We start from the raw sequence: 17,916 nt of genomic DNA on the forward strand, positions 1-17,916 counted from the left end.
CAGCTTCAGCTTCAGGTGTCAGTCATTTACACAGCCCACGAAGTTGTCTCCCTAATAAGACAAGTGCCCATCTGACCTCCTATAAAATCTTTACAACTTTATTGATTGTTACCCAAACTGTATTTCATATCCCCGTGACTATATTGTGATTACTAATTTGTACTTTCTAATCCTTTTACCTTCTCTCCCATGCCCACCCCCCTCCATGGCTGGTCAACTCTTATCAGGCATCAACATTTTTTCTTCCCCAGCAACTTGGTAATTACGGAAGACTATGAAAATACCTAACTTGAAACCCTACATTTCCCCTATTTTAATCATTCAAGGTATTGATTATAGGAAAGAAAACATTTAATTTTGAATTTTGAAGTACTTACAGCCTGGTCAGCTTTATTATCTTCTATAATATACCTAAATAAAAAATTTAAATAACAATTAAAGCCTCTAATGCTTAATTAACCAAAGAGCTTATGCAAATACTTTTTTCACTATAATGATGTTATGATGAATATTTTTCTAAAGAGAATAAATGTTTCCTAATGACCATATTTTATTTCTGTAAGTAAATGTGGTGGTTGAATTCTTTCTTAGTTATCAAATTTTCTCTAAATAAAGAAATATAGACAGAGTCCCATAATACAATACTTTAAGAAAAATTGAGACACATAAGCTAATTTGTGTTTTTTATTATTTAGAAAACTTTATACTGTTCTCATTTTTATAAATACTTTATTTAAAAAAATCTCATTACTGTATAGAGTTGACTTTTAAATGGAATGTTTTATATGTAATAAAACTTCAACCTCTTGAGAGAATATCCGGTCTCCATTTTTAAAGAAAAATATACAAAACTCAAAATTTGTTGCCTCTTTCCACCTATTTTCTCTTGCTAATATATGTGTACCTGTGTATGAACATACACTGTGACACATATGTATGTATAAAACACTATTTTAAGGCAATAAATACTACCTGTTTATGATATATAATTGTATTAAATTTGTGGCCTATTAAGAATGGAGTTTTGATTGTGAGATAATTTCTTTTAAAGCAAATTGGTTTTAATGTCATTTACCTTAATGCCAAATATATAATTTTGATACAAATACATGAACAGTTCTATTGATGTGTTTTTTTAAAAGGCTAATCTCATTACGCACTTTTAATTGTGTACTGAGAACTTGTATCATATGTTAAGAAAAAGAGAATATGACTCCTTTCCCAGAATTCTATATATTCAAATATTAAATACTTTTAAATATATCATTTTCTTATGTTGGGTTATTATTTAGGATCATTTGTGGTATCTTCCAAATTTTTTAAATTGCTTTTTATTTATTGTGTTTTAAAGCTAATTTGATTGAATGCCTTTTGATCTTCTTTCTGTGATTGTTGATGTTTTCTCTTATTAAGAAGATAATAAATTTTGTGTAGTAACAGAATAGAATCAATCCTGGTTATTTTTCTTCTATTTTGCTGCTTTATCTTTTTTATCAGTAGAAAGCTTTATTTGTCACACTAAAATATAAGCTAATATTATGATTTAGGTTAAGTAAAAAGCTAATAGCAATTTTTTCTTTCAGATCTCTATAAAAATGGACTCCAAAGAGCTAACTTTGTACCATTCATAACTGTCCTGAAGGTAAGAAAAATGACTTGTTTTCACTGACTAATATATCGATTGATAATCAGGGCTTCTATAAGATTGCCATGGTACAAGATGGTATTCCAGCAGAATTCATTTTGGTATTTCAATTGTAATAGCCAAAGACACTAAAGGAGAAAATAATCTTTTTTTTATATAGTGTTCATTAATGTGTTCACAGGAAAAAATTACAAAATGTAGTCTAAATTATTGCCTAACTGAAACATTTGATAGCTTGCATTTTATAAATTTTAATTGGTAGTTTGCTCATAAATATTATAGCGGAATGTTTAAACTTATACATTGATTTCTGAAAAAAATGTTTAATGTTCCCTGTTTCCATCAGGTTAATGGCCATTAACATGTTTCCCCAGCTATTAAAGTTGCTATTCTAGAGTATCATTATTACAAAAGTATTCTAATATATTTAAATGTGATTGCCATCAAGTTATCATGAAATTATGTCAAGTTGAGGCACATAAATATTTTAAATATTTGTGTGTGTCATCACTGCATAGAGTTTAAAATAGTCTTCATTACAATATGATTAAGAATAAAATAGCCTTCCTCCTCACTGTTATTTCAAGTAATTTTTTACATGATTATTCAATAATTCCACATTTTACCAATATTTATTGAGAAGCTACTATGTGCAGAATGCTACATTGGGTATAATGGATTAAATAATCATGAAATAGACTATGTTTTTTTGCTTGCAAGTCACTTAACTAGTTGGGCGTACACTATGCACACAAATACCTATAACAGAAAGCAAAATGTGTTAAGTACTGAAACGAAGCATAATTATGTGCCAAAATATAATTCCCATAATTCTTAGGTATATAATTTTTCTGAGTCCATAATAACATATCTGAAGAAAAGATAAAGTTGTATTTTTAAGAATCCCCAAAACCTCAAAAATTCTTACCAAGAAGGAGATGTTAAAAATATTTTATCTTCAAATATTCTAAAGATAGTCAGACAATCTTTTTGAAATCTACTTTAGTTGCAGTTGTTGGTGTGAAACTTTATTCCCTTTCCTATACTTAGGAGAATTCAAACATCTGTTTCCTTGACCAATTTTAGGTTCCCAGAGGATTTTCATTTCTCTGAGATATTTATAGATGTAGGGAAAATTACATTTTGAAAATTATGCTGTTAGTAATTTTTTTCCCCTTTATATTCATGTTTTGCATTTGGGGAGAAGGTAGATTTTCAGTGTTTTCTCCATGCCAGGAATCCAAAGTAAAATGGTATACATAGATACTCAAATATAAACAGGAAAACTAAGAAAAATAGGTGATAAAAATAGTATCTTCACGTAGCAAAAAATACACAAAATATAAAGAGAGAAGGTTCACAGAATGAAACAAGTTAAAAGTTTCTCAGAGAATTTAGTAGCTGTACTGTGTTTTAATCCCAAACCTTCTTTTTTGGCCAGTAATTTGTTAAACTTCAATGTGTAATAGGCAACTAAATTGACTAGATTGAATTTAATTTTTTTTCCTTTTTTCACCCTTAATTTTTTTTTTTTTTTTTTTGAGGAAGGAAAACCAAATTGATGAATAATCCAAATTTGGAATCAAACAAGGTTGAGATAAGTAATACACAGTTTGAAATTAAACATGAACTGAAATTCCCAGCAAATTAAATACCAGATTGGATAAGATCTAAAATGTCTCATGTATTGCAAATACTTTTAAAAAATTAATTCCAGGTGTACAAAACAGCATAATGATTAGACATTTATACCCCTCACAAAGTGATAACCCCCAATAGTCTACTACCATCTGACACTGTAGATAGCTATTATAATACCACTGATTATATTCCTTATGCTGTATTTCTGTATTTCACATCCCGTGACTGTGTGTATGTGTGTGTGTGTGTGTGTGTGTGTGTGTGTGTGTGTGTATTTAAATTATAGTTGACATTCAATACTAGTTTATATTAGTTTCAGGTGTATAGCACAGTGGCCAGGCATCCATATAACTTGTGAAGTGATATCCCTGTCAAGTCCAGCACCCATCTAACACCATACACAGTTTTAAATATTTTTGGCTATATTCCCATCCTGCACTTCACATCCCTGTGACTATTTTGTAACTACCAATTTGTGCTTCCTAATCCTTTCACCTTTCTCACCCATTCCCCCCAACCCTCTCCCATCTAGCAAGCATCAGTTTGTTCTTTGTCTATGAGTGTATTTCTGATTTGTTTGTTCATTTATTCTGTTATTTATTTATTTGTTTGTTTATTTGTGTATTTGTTTATATTAGTTTCAGTTGTACAAACAATGTAATAGACATTTACACCCCTCACAAAGTGATAACCCCCTCCAGTCTACTACCCTTGTGACATTATATATAGCTGTTACAATACCATTGACTATATTCCCTATGCTGTACTTTACATCCCGTGACTATATATATATATATATATATATATATATATATATATACACACACACACACACACACACACATGTTTAATTATAGTTGACATTCAATATTATTCTACTTCATCCTCAGGTGTATAGTGCAGTGGTCAGACATCCACACAATCCATGAAGTGATCCCCCGATAAGCCCAGTACCCATCTGGTACCCAACATAATCTTTACAACATTATTGATTATATTCCCCATATTGTATTTCATATCCTCGTGACTATATTGTGACTACTAATTTGTATTTTCTAATCCCTTCACCTTCTCCCCCATCCCTACCCTTCTATCATCTAGAAACCATCAGTTTTTTTTCTCTGTATCTCTGAGACTATTTCTGTTTTGTTTGCTCATTTATTTTGTTCTTTAGATTCCACATGAAAGTCAGATGATATTGTATTTGTCTTTCTCGGTTTGACTTAACTTATTTCACTTAGCATCATATTCTCTAGGTCCATCCATGTCTTTGAAAATGTTAAGATTTCATTCTTTTTTATGCTCGAGTAAAACTCCATTGTATAAATGAACCACAGTTTCTTTATCCAGTCGTCTATTGAAGGGCATTTCAGTTGTTTCCATATCTTAGCTATTGTGAATTATGCTGCAATAAACCAAGGGGTGCATATTTTTTTAAATTAGTGTTTTGTATTTCTTTGCATAAATATACAGGAGTGGAATTGCTGGATCATAATGTAGTTCCGTTTTCAATTTTTTAAAGAACCTCCATATTGTTTCCCATAGTGGCAACACCAATCTGCAATACCACCAACAGTGCACAAGGGTTCTCTTTTCTCTACATCCTCACCAACACTTGTTGTTTATTGATTTACTAATAGGAGTGAGGTGGTATCTCATTGTAGTTTATATTTGCATTTCTCTAATGATTAGTGACATTGATCATCTTTTCATTTGTCTGTTGGCCATCTGTATGTCCTCTTTAGAGAAATGTCTCTTCATGTTCTCTGCCAATATTTTAATTGAGTTGTTTGGTTTTTTTGGTGCTGAGTTGTATGAGTTTTTTAAAGTAAATTTTGGATATTAACCTCTTATCAGATGTATCACTGGCAAATGTCTTCTATTCAGTAGGATGTCTTTTTGTTTTATTGATGGTTTCCTTTGCTATAAAAAAACTTTTTAGTTTTATATAGTCCCACATGTTTATTTTTTTCTTTTGTTTCCTTTGCCCGAGGCTATATATCAGTAAAAATAGTACTAAAGGTAATGTCTGTGAATTTACTTCCTATATTTTCTTCTAGGAGTTTTATGATTTTGGGTCTTACATTTAAGTCTTTAATCCATTTTGAATTTATTTTTGTATGTGGCATAAGAAGATGGTTCAGTTTCATTTTTTTGCATGTGTGTCCACTTTTCCCAGCACCATTTATTAAATAGACTGTCTTTACCCCGATGTAAATTCTTGCTTCCATTGCCATCGAATAAATGACCATATGGGCATGGATTTATTTGGGGGCTGTCAATTCTGTTCCGTTGACCTATGTGTCTGTTTTTATGCTATTACCATGCTGTTTTGATTACAATAGCCTTATAGTATGATTTGATGTCAAGTAGCGTGATACCTCCAATTTTGTTCTTATTTCTCAAGATTGCCATGGCTATTTGGGGTCTTTTATGGTTCCATATAAATTTTATGATTATTTGTTCTGATTCTGTGAAAAAAGTCATTGGTAATTTGATAGGGATTGCATTGAATCTATATATTGCCTTAGGTAGTATGGAAATTTTAACTATATTAATTCTTTCTATCCATGAGTATGGTATATGTTTCCATTTATTTGTATCTTCTTTTAGTTTCTGTCTTCAGTGTCTTATAATTTTCCGAATACAGGTTTTCTACTCCCTTGGTTAAATTTATTCCTAAGTATTTTATTGTTTTTGAAGCAAATGCAAAAGGGATTATTTCCTTGATTTCTCCTTCTGATAGTTTGTTATTGGTATATACAAATGCAACTGATTTCTGAATATTAATTTTGTATCCTGCTACTTTACTACATTCATTTACCAGTTCTAATAGTTTTTTGGTGGACTCTTTGGGGTTCTCTCTATAGACCGTGTTTCCCCCAAAATAAGACCTCGCCAGACCAACAGCTCTAATGCATCTTTTGGAGCAAAAATTAATATAAGACTTGGTCTTATTTTACTCTAATATAAGACCCGGTTTTATATAACATAAGACCGGGTCTTATATTAATTTTTGCTCCAAAACGTGCATTAGAGCTGATGGTCCAGCTAGGTCTTATTTTCAGGGAAACACGGTAGTATCATGTCGTCTGCAAATACTGTCAATTTTACTTCCTCCCTTTCGATTTGGATACCTTTTATTTCTTTTTCTTGTCTGATTGCTGTAGCTAGAACTTCCAGTACTATGTTGAATGAAAGTGGGCATTCTTGTCTTGTTCCTGATCTTCAGGGGAATGCTTTTAGCTTTTCCCCATTGAGGATGATGTTTATTCTGTTCTATAGGTTCCACATATAAGTGAGATCATGTGATATTTGTCTTTTTCTGTCTGACTTATTTCACTTAGCATAATACCCTCTAGGTCCATCTATGTTGTTGCAAATGGTAAGATTTCATTCTTTTTATGGCAGAGTAATATTCCATTGTATAAATGTACCACAATTTCTTTTAAAAGACTTTTCACATGTAACAAAATGTCAGCCTGTTGGATTGTACACTAGACTGGTTTTCCTGGAGTTTTTTTGGTGGGTATATGAAGTTTCTCTTGTAAAGAAAGGTTGTAACATATTAATTTAAATGACAGTTTGCCTAGTCACATATACCAGAGTTACTCTTCTATTTTGGCCCATTTGAGAAAAACATAGCAGAAGTCAGTCTTAAAACAAATAATCTTTTTTTTTTTTTAAATAAAAGATTATAAACAAGATAGAAATTAATTTGGGGAAAACACAATGTAAAATCCATTTTTCCCGATATGTTCTCCATAAACCAAGTGATAACAAGTTTGTAATTCACAAGAACTTGTGATTTGCTGCTTGTAGTATTGAAAAATAACAAAAGCTTATATAGGCTATTAGTAAACAGCATTTTCAGTCTGACTTATTTCGCTTAGCATTATAATCTCAAGATCCATCCATGTTGTCACAAATGGTCCTATTTCATCTTTTCTTACCACCAAATAGTATTCCATTGTGTATATATACCACAACTTCTTTATCCATTCATCTATCGAAGGACATTTTGGTTGTTTCCATGTCTTGGCCACCGTAAATAAAGCTGCAATGAATATTGGAGCACTCTTGTCTTTATGTATAAATGTTTTCAGATTTTTTGGGTAGATACCCAGGAGAGGGATTGCTGGGTCATATGGTAATTCTATTTGTAATTTTTTGAGGAACCTCCACACTGCCTTCCATAGCGGCTGCACCAATCTGCATTCCCAACAAGAGTGTATGAGGGTTCCTTTTTCTCCACAGCCTCTCCAACACTTATTATTATTTGTCTTGTTGATGATAGCCATTCTGATTGGGGTGAGGTGATATCTCATTGTGGTGTTTATTTGTATTTCTCTGATGATTAGTGATGTTGAGCATTTTTCCATATGTCTATTGGATATTTGTATGTTCTCTTTGGAGAAATGTCTCTTCAGGTCTTCTGCCCATTTTTCATTGGGTTGTTTGTTTTTTTTTATTATTGAGTTGTATGAGTTCCGTGTATATTTTGGATATTAGCCCCTTATTGTAGGCACTGTTTGCAAAAATCTTCTCCCATTCAGTTGGTTGCCTCTTTATTTTTTCGATGGTTTCTTTTGCTCTGCAGAAGCTTTTAAGTTTGATATAGTCCCATTTATTTATTTTATCTTTTACTTCCCTTGCCTTTGGAGTCAAATTCATAAAATGCTCTTAGAACCCAAGATCCATAAGTTTAGTACCTATGTTTCCTTCTATGCAGTTTATTGTTTCAGGTCTTATGCTTAAGTCTTTGATCCATTTTGAATTAATTTTGGTACATGGTGACAGATAGCAATCCAGTTTCATTCTTTTGCACGTGGCTTTCCAATTCTGCCAGCACCATTTATTGAAGAGGCTGTCTTTTCTCCATAGTATGTTTTTTGCTTCTTTGTCAAAAATTATTTGTCCATATTTATGTGGTTTTATTTCTGGGTTCTCAATTCTACTCCATTGGTCTATGTGTCTGTTTTTCTGCCAATACCATGCTGTTTTTATTATTGTTGCCCTGTAGTACAAGCTAAAATCAGGGAATGTGATACCTCTAGCATTGTTCTTTTTTCTTAAGATTGCTTTGGCTATTCGGGGTTTTTTGTGGTTCCATACAAATCTGATGATTTTTTGTTTTATTTCTTTAAAAAATGCTTTTGGGATTTTGATGGGGATTGCATTAAATCTGTATATTGTTTTGGGTAATACAGCCATTTTAACTATGTTGATTCTTCCAATCCATGAGCACGGAAAGTCTTTCCATTTCTTTGTGTCTTCAATTTCTTTTAAAAATGTCATATAGTTTTCAGCATATAAGTATTTCACATCCTTGGTTAAGTTTATTCCTAGGTATTTTATTCTTTTTGCTACAATTGCAAAAGGAATTTTTTTTTAATTTCTTTTTCTGAGATTTCATTGTTAGTACATAAGAATGCAATGGACTTTTGTACATTGATTTTGTAGCCGGCAACTTTACTGTATTTGTTGATCGTTTCTAATGGCTTTTTGGTGGAGTCTTAGAGTTTTCTATGTATAGCATCATGTCATCTGCAAAGAGTGACAATTTAACTTCTTCATTCCCAATTTGGATGCCTTTTATTTCTTTCTCTTGCCTGATTGCTCTGGCAAGGACTTCTAACACTATGTTGAAAAGCAGAGGTGATAGGGGACAGCCCTGTCGTGTTCCTGAATGTAGAGCAAAGGGCTTCAGTTTTTCACCATTAATTATGAGATTAACTGAAGGTTTGTCATACATGGCCTTTATTATGTTAAGGTATTTTCCTTCTATACCTATTTTATTAAGTGTTTTAATCATAAATGGATGGTGTATCTTGTCAAATGCTTTTTCTGCATCAATGATGTAATCATATGATTTTTGCCCTTTATTCCGTTTATGTGATGTATCACATTGATGGATTTGTGTATGTTGAACCATCCTTGTGCCCCTGAGATAAACCCCAGTTGGTCGTGAAGAATAATCTTTTTAATGTATTGCTGCATTCGATTTGCTATTGTTTAGGATTTTTGCATCTGTATTCATCAGAGATATTGGTCTGTAGTTTTCTTTTTCGTGCTGTCCAGGTTTTGGTATCAGGGTAATGTTGGCCTCATAAAATGAGTTAGGGAGTACTGTCTCTTCTTCAATTTTTTGGAAGAGTTTGAGCAGGATTGTTTTTAGATCCTCTTTGAAGGTTTGGTAGAATTCACTAGTTTGGTTTGGTAGAAGCCACCTGGTCCTGGACTTTTGCTTTTGGGAACGTTTTGGATTTCTGATTCAATTTCATTACTGGTGATCGGTCTATTTAGATTTTCCAATTCTCCATGGTTCAGCCTAGGAAGACTATATGTTTCTAAGAACTTGTCCATTTCTTCTAGGTTATTGAATTTGGTGGCATATAGTCCTTCATAGTATTCTTGGATGATCCTTTGTATTTCTGTGGCATCCGTGATAACTTCCCCTTTTTCATTTCTGGTTTTGTTTATTAGTGTCTTTTTTCTTTTTATCTCAGTGAATCTAGCCAAGGGTTTGTCAATTTTGTTAACCTTTTCAGAACCAGCTCTTTGTCACATTAATTTTTTCTATTGTCTTTCTGTTCTCTATTTCATTTAGTTCTGCTCTGATTTTTATTATTTCCTTCCTTCTGCTGACCTTGGGTTTCATTTGTTCTTCTTTTTCTAGTTCTTTAAGGTGTAACATGAGGTTATTTATTTGGGATTTTTCTTGTTTCTTCAGATAGGCCTGTAATGATATAAATTTCCCTCTTAAAACTGCTTTCGCTGCATCCCAAATATTTTGGTAGGATGTATTTTCATTGTCATTGGTTTCTATGTATCTTTTGATCTCTCCTTTAATTTCTTCTTTGACCCGGTCTTTCTCTAAAAGTATGTTGTTTAATCTCTGTGTATTTGTGTTTTTTCCTGCTTTCTTTTTGCAGTTGATATCCAATTTCAAAGCCTTGTGATCAGAGAATATGCTTGGTATGATTACAATCTTCTTAAATTTGCTGAGGCTAGTTTTATGTCCCAATATATGGTCTATCCTTGAGAATGTTCCATGTACACTAGAAAAAAATGTATAGTCTGATGTTTTAGGATGAAGTGCTCTATAAATGCCAATTATGTCCATTTCATCTAATGTGTTATTTAAGGCTGCTATTTCATTATTTATTTTCTGTTTGGATGATCTATCCATAGCTGTCAATGATGTATTTAGGTCCCCAAGTATAATTGTGTTTTGGTCAATTTCTCCCTTTAGTTCTGTTAGTAGTTGCTTGGTTTATTTCAGTGCTCCCTGATTGGGGGCATAAATATTGATAACTGTTATGTCTTCTTGGGGACTTCTTTTGGGGACTATGTATAGTCCCCTTTACCATTATGAAATGTCCATCTTTGTCTCTTGTTACCTTTTTCACACTGAAGTCTGTTTCATCTGATGTCAGTATAGCTACACCTGATTTTCTCTGGATACCATTTACTTGGAGTGTCAATTTCCACCCTTTCACTTTGAGTCTATGCTTGTCCTTGTAGCTGAGATGTGTCTCTTGGAGACAGCATATGGTTGGGTTTAGTGTTTTGATCCATTCTGTTGCTCCGTGCCTTTTTATTGGTGAGTTCAGTCCATTTACATTTAGGTTGATTATTGATATGTGAGGATTTCCTATCATTCTATCTTTAGTTTTCTGGTAAGACTGTGTCTCCATTGTTTCTTTGCCTTTTTGTTGTTGTCTGTTATTTCTGTGTGGTGGTATTCTATGATTTTTCCCTCTGTTTCTTCTTTTATTACAGGATATGTTTCAGTTCTGGATTTTTTTTTGAGTGGTTACCATTAAGTTTATGTAAAAGAAAGTTTGATAATTGGAGTATTCCATTTTCTTCAGCATGCTGACTTTCTTCATTCTCATATTCCAGTTCAGGCCTTTACTCTCCCCCTTTTTATGTTTGAGTTGCCACAAATTGTCCCTGTTGATGGTGATTGAATAGCCTCCTTTAATATTTCTTGTAGAGCAGGTCATGTATTAGAAAATTCCCTCAGCTTCTGTATGTCTGGAAAGGTCTTTATTCTTCCTTCATATCTAAAGGATATCTTTGCTGAGTATACTATTCTTGGCTCATAATTTCTCTCTTTCAATAGTTTGAATATTTGGTTCCACTCCCTCCTGGCTTGTAGAGTTTCTACTGAAAAATCTGATGATATTCTAATAGGCTTTCCTTTGTAGGTTACCGTCTTCTTTTCCCTGGCTGCCTTGAGGATTCTTTCTTTGTTGTTGATTTTTGACAGCTTTGATACAGTGTGCCTTAGAGAAGGCCTATTGGGGTTGAGGTAATTAGGTATTCTATTTGCTTCTTGGATTCAAGGATCCAGTTCTTTCCACAAGTTTGGGAAGTTCTCCTCGACTATTTGTTTGAATATACTCCCTGTTCCCTTCTCTCTTTCTTCTCCTTCTGGTGTGCCCATTATTCTTATATTGTTTTTTCTGATGGAGTCAGAAATTTCTTGGAGAGTTCTTTCATTTCTTTTAAGTCTCAAGTCTCTTTCTTCTTCCATCCGTATCATTTCCAGGTTTCTATCTTCGATGTGACTGATTCTTTCCTCCATCTCGTCAACTCTACTAACTAAGCTGTCTGTTTCGTTCTTCATTTCTTCTATTGAGTTCTTAATCTCCAGAAATTCTATTTGGTTCTTTTTAAAATTTTCAATTTCTTTGGTAAAATGTTCATGTTGTTCTTTGATTGTGTTTCTGAGTTCATTAAACTGCCTGTCTGTGTTTTCTTGCATCTCGTTGAGTTTTTTCAGAACTGCAATCTTGAATTCTCTGTCATTTAAGTCACATATTTCCATATCTTTAAGGTCATTTTCTGGAGTCATTTCACTTTCTTTCTGAGCTGTCTTGTTGCCTTGGTTATTCTTGACAATTAATGATTTATTATTTCTCTTCCTAGACATCTACAGGAGTGGGTTCTGGAACAGGTTGGCAGGAAGAGGTCTTCTTTTGTTTTCCAATACGTATTTGTAGAATGTTTTATTTTCTCTCCGACTGCAGCCTTCTTTCCTCTTTCACACTGTGGTGTTATGTTTTCTCTGCACTATTCTAACTTCTGACACAGTGGGGGGATTCCCTGGAAGGGCGGGCTTCTCCTCTGTTAACAGTTCGCCCCATGTGTTTCAGCTGTCTGTTTACTCCTGCAGGGATCTGCCCAGATAGGTGGGGACAAGGGCGGGGTGAGTTATGAGAGGTGGCCCAGAGCAATGGCAGCGACCACCACCACAGCCAGTCCTGCTTCCACCCCACCTTCCCCTTGCCGGAACTAGTTGGGCTGCAAATCTGTGTCTGCGGTCCACAGTTCTCAGAACAGCAAATATTCTGTTCTTTTGATCTGACACTGCTACTGTTCCGCTTCTAGCACCGGGCAGGTGGGGGCGGGGCGAGCTCTGGGAGGATAGGGAGGGGGCGGCGAGTCTCAGTGCCTTTGCCTTCCATTCTCTGCTCGGCAGTGAGGGCTTAAACCACTGTTTTCAGCCTTCTTCCCTCAGTCTTTGCTCCGAGGGCTGTGCTGGTGGGCATTGGGTTCAGCCATGTTATATGCTGCCCCTTCAGCCCTGTGGGGCATAAGCGGAGCCCTAGCAGTCCGAGTTCCTCCCTCTCCTGCAGCTGCGGTAGTTCCGGGATGCAGTGAGCTCGGAGCACTGAGCTAGGTCTGCGTCCTGCGCCCATGTGGCTCCGTCTCTGCACTTCTCCCTTCCCTCCTGCCCCACTAGCACAATTTACCCACCTTTAGGTGAATTCATTAGTGAGACTCTTCTTCGTCTTGCCTATCTGCTATGCATGGAGTCCTTTGTGGAGTTATAGTTGTTCAATTTGTTGTAAATTCCAGGGGAGACCTCAAGAGGCTCACCTCACACCGCCATTTTTATGCCGTCACTCCCTGATATGTTTCTGATTTTCTGAGATTTATTGTTTTATCTCATTTTAATCTTCTTTCCTAAATGCATTAGAATTATTTATTTATTTTTCTGTAAATAGCTGCATCCATGAAGTTTTGATATTTAGTATTTTCCCTATCAAGTTCAAAACATTTTCTAATTTCCATTGTGATTTCTTCTTTAACCCTGAATTATCTATAGTCTTTTTCTTAATTTCCAAACATATCAGAGTTTTGTAGTTATGCTTTTGTTACTGTTTTCTTAGCAGATGCTTAATTGCATTGTGGTCAGGGAATGCATTCTATGTGACTTAAGTTTTTTAAAATTTGTTGAAACTTGCTGTGTGGACAATTTTGGTAAATATTCTCTGTATTCTTGAAAATAATGATTACTCGCTAGTTTTTGTGTGTGATATATATGTATAACACAACACATCCATTAAATAAGGCTTGCTAATTAAATCCTGTTCAAATCTTACTCTTGTATATTTTTCCCATAAGTTATTGAGAGACTTATGGGAAACAGCTCCCACTCAGATTGTGAATTTGTCTATTATCTTTATAATTCTGTCCTTGACCTTAAGTATTTGGAGGCTGTGTTGTAAATCACATACATATTTAACATTATTAAATATTGCTTGTGAATGAAACTTTTTCTAATAATTTATTATTATTAAGTAGTACTGCTCCTTTGTTCCAAATATAGTCATAATTCCCTGGTGAAACATTTTTATCATGTGTGCTTTCAAATCTGTATCAGATAATTCTAACATCTCTTGTCATTTTGATGTTGGTTTCTGTTGATTATCTTTTTACATTCAGTTTGAGGTCTTTCTGGTTTTAGGTATGAGTGATTTTCAACTGAAACTTGGACATGCTCATAATTTATCATGAGACTTTGGATCTTATTTTTTAATCAATATTTTATTGTGATAAAATATATATAACATAAAATTTATCGCTTTAACTGTTTAAGTGTACAGTTCATTGGCATTAAGTACACTCACATTGTTGTGCAACCATCATCATCACCCATCTCCAGAACTTTTTTATCTTTTCAGACTGAAAGTCTGTACCCATTAAGTAATAACTCCACATTTTTCCTCCTCCCCCAAATACTATGAATTTGTCATTTCTAGGTACCTCATAAAATATTTGTCCTCTTGTGTCTGGCTTATTTCACTTAGCATATGTCTTCAAGATTCATCCACGATGCAGCAAGTGTCAGAATTCCATTCTTTTTAAAGGCTGAATAATATTCTATGTTTATACAATTTGTTTACCCATTCATCTGTTGATGGACATTTTGATTGTTTCCACTTTTTGGCTATTGTGAGTAATGCTGCTGTGGACATTTGTGTACAAATGTCTGTTTTAGTCCCTGCTTTCAGTTCTTTTGTGTATATATTCAGATATGGAATTACTGGATCATATGGTAATTCTATTTTTAATTTTTTTGAGGAACTACCATTCTTTTTTCCATAGCAGCTGTACCATTTTATATTCCTGTCAGTTTCTCCATATCCTCTTCAAGACTTGTTATTTTTTTTTTGTTTCTTTTTTAAATAAATAGCCATCCTAATGGGTGTGAAATGGTATCTCGTAGTTTTGATTTGCATTTCTCAAATGATTAGTGATGTTGAACATCTTTTCATGTGCTTATTGGCCATTTGTGTATCTTCTTTTTAGATCTTATTTAAACTTTCTCTGTTGACTGGCTATTTATGACATTGTTCTGGCAGGAGAAGCAGAGGCACTGTCTTATTACTGCTAAATATAGGTAGAAGTCCAGGTTCCCCATCAGTCTCCACTCACATCTGAGTACATGGTTTCACATCTCCACAGACATTGTGGAGATGGGAATGAAGCTCATCTTTTGCTGGTAGGGATGAAAATTTCACCTCCCTACCCGGCCTTCCTTGACATTATTCTGGCAGGAGTGTTGGGGTGCCTCATTACAGCCCTGTCAGAGTATAATTCTACGCTCTCCTCAGCCTTTTCTGGAATGGGTGGAGGTGGTACCACAGTTTTTTTCTGTGGTGTTTGCTGCAGTAGAGCAGTTATTGTTTAAAAGTGTTCTCTGTTATGCTGCCATTTACTTGGTCCTTTGGCTAAAGAGAGCAGGCTTTTGTTGGAGCCTCATTTCTGTGTCCATTGGCATTTCTGGGTTTCTGGCTTCTTCAGCTCCAAGTCGGGGATATATGCATCAAAAAGAAAACCAGAGAACTCACCATTCTGTTGTTTCTCAAGTCTTGAGGTCCCTAGCTGCCCTTCTTTCCTTTCTTTCTTTCCTTCTTTCCTTCCTTCTTCCCCTCCACTTTTCAGTGTCTTCTTATGTTGTTTGTAGTATCTAATTTCCAGGATTTTAAACAATACATGGCAGTAGGAATAGGAAAAAGTATATATATGCTCTATCTTCCCAGAAGCAGAAGTCAGTTTATTAAAAGTACTTGTCTGCTAATTCCATCATCTCTGTCATTTCTGTCTTTGATTCTATGGTCTGATGTTTTTCCTGGTTGTGGGTCCTATTTTCCTGCTTCTTTTTAAGTTTAGTAATTTGTTACTGGATGCTGGACATTGTGGGTATTACATTGAGTCCCTGTTACTTCCTTTAAGGCTGTTGAATTTCATTTCAGCAAATGGTTAAGTTTCTTACAGATCAGCTTGATCCTTTTGAGGCAATTTTTAAGGCTTTGTTAGGGTGTCTAGAGTAGCCTTTACTCTAGGACTATTTTAGCCCTTCTTCTAGATGTGACCCTTCTAGGCTCTCTACTGAATCCCCTTATTGTCCATTGAAGTCTCTCTACTCTGGCTGTTCAGAATGCTTGTATCTCCCAGCTTTGTATGGGTTGTCTTTCTCCATTCTTATGGAGTTTCACCCTATGCATGTGCAATTTAATATCCAGCCAAAGATTATAGACGTTCTCTATGCAGATATCTAGAACTCTCTTTCTGTATAGCTTTCTCCTGTACTGAACTCTACCATGCGAATTCCACCTGCCTCAGCTCCCCAAAACTTTGGTTGTTGTCTCCTCAACTGCTTTAGACTGCTGTGCTGCAGTCTAGAAAGTGCCTTAGGCAGAAAGCCCGGGAAAACGTAATGCTTGCTTGCCTGATTTAGTTTCCACATCTCGGTGATTGCTCTCCTTTTCTACTTACTGTGTTATGTCTGATAGCAGATGTTTTATATGTTTTGTCCAGTGCTTTAGTGCTTTAAGAAGCACATGAAGAGGGAAAAATGAGTTCCAACTACTCAGCCTTGGCCAAAAGCATAAGTCTCTTTCTTAGTTTTTAATTGTAAAAAAGAAGAAGGCAGGATTTTTTTTTGTCATAATTCAGGAACTCAGGGCCATATTTTCCCATAGATACAAAAATATAAATAGGATAACTATTAAAAAAATGAGTGATGGGCACATCTTTCTCTCCTATGTTTAGAGGAATCGCTAATTAAATGATGGTACAGTTAGTTACATGGGGGGATATAAACCCCCCCATCTTTTTTGGAATGGTATTTTCAAAACACTTTTGATAATGTAGTATAATGCTCACAGATAACATGAGTGAAAAAAATATGATGCAAGAGTATATATCTATTACTCTCTCAACTAGGGAAGGAGTAGACATGCTTGGAAAAATACTGGAAATATAAGTATCTCAAATGTAAATAGAACTTATTTCTGAATAATAAGATTGTAGATGATTTAAACTTTCTCTTTTAGACTTTTCTAAGATTTCTCGAATGATCTTGTATTACTTTTATAATCAAACCCATTTTTCAGCAGGTAAACTTTAGCCCACCCTTCTAAGGAAATCATCAAACCTGGATAGGACTACCCATATTCACAGTTTAGAAATCAGCCCACAGTAAAATGGGTTGAACATGGGTCCTATGTAGAGAAGCTATTATGAAATGAAATGGAATGGCAGACACAGGAAGGAAGAAGCTGGAGCAGACAGAAGAGGTAGACACGAACTAATAAGTAGAAAGAAGCACATGAAGAATATACTTTGGAAGAAAAACTGCCTCAGGAAAGGGGAGACTTTTTCAGATAAAACTTTTCTGTATTTTAGAAGAACTTGAAGTTGTGGTACTAATGAAATAAGAGATTAGAGATAAAATAACTATAAGATTAGATGAAAAGTGAGCTGGCAGAGGTAAGAAAACAAACTGAGGGTGGACCCATTAAAAAAGTGAAAAGCATCTTAGAAAAAGCAAGTTAAAGAATCAACACTGCTGAAAACAAAATCAGTGATAAAGAGACCAGACCTATGAAAAAAATGACATGAAATGAATAGTCATAGATAAAAACTATTACAGAGAAGATGCGGATACAGGAAGCAGACAACAGAGTTCAAACATTCACATAATTCGTATTTCTAAAAAAAAGAGAACATAAAAATAAAATAGTAGAATAATACATTTTTCTGGTACCTAACTGAACTTCAAGTATAAACAAAGAATCCTACAATTACATAGAAAAAAATTCAATGAGAGAAAAATAAAGTTGGACTGAGACGTGTACACCACAGAGGAGAGGAGAGGAGAGGAGAGGAGAGGATAAGGTAGTTTTACTATATTAAAATTAAAAAAGAAAGATGTGTCTTCTTGTCAGCTATGCTGTCATGAAACTCTAAGCCAGCAGATTATATTTTTGGATATATGTTAATTTAAGAGCTATAGAGTCCTCATGAAGCTTCCTGAACAACTA

At 34.4% G+C, this 17,916-nt stretch overlaps 1 protein-coding gene across 2 annotated transcripts in view; it reads left to right on the forward strand.

Annotated features, from left to right (window-relative positions):
• AFG1L (AFG1 like ATPase) overlaps window positions 1-17,916 on the forward strand; it is a 183,204-nt gene that overhangs the window by 89,278 nt on the left and 76,010 nt on the right. For both annotated transcript variants that reach the window (XM_033101618.1, XM_033101627.1), the window contains exon 7: window positions 1,584-1,642. In XM_033101618.1, coding sequence (XP_032957509.1) covers window positions 1,584-1,642 — 59 coding nt within the window. The remainder of the gene's footprint in view (window positions 1-1,583; window positions 1,643-17,916) is intronic.

The sequence above is a fragment of the Rhinolophus ferrumequinum genome, chromosome 3 (genome assembly GCF_004115265.2).
Source record: "Rhinolophus ferrumequinum isolate MPI-CBG mRhiFer1 chromosome 3, mRhiFer1_v1.p, whole genome shotgun sequence".
In the NCBI taxonomy this organism is placed as follows: domain Eukaryota; kingdom Metazoa; phylum Chordata; class Mammalia; order Chiroptera; family Rhinolophidae; genus Rhinolophus; species Rhinolophus ferrumequinum.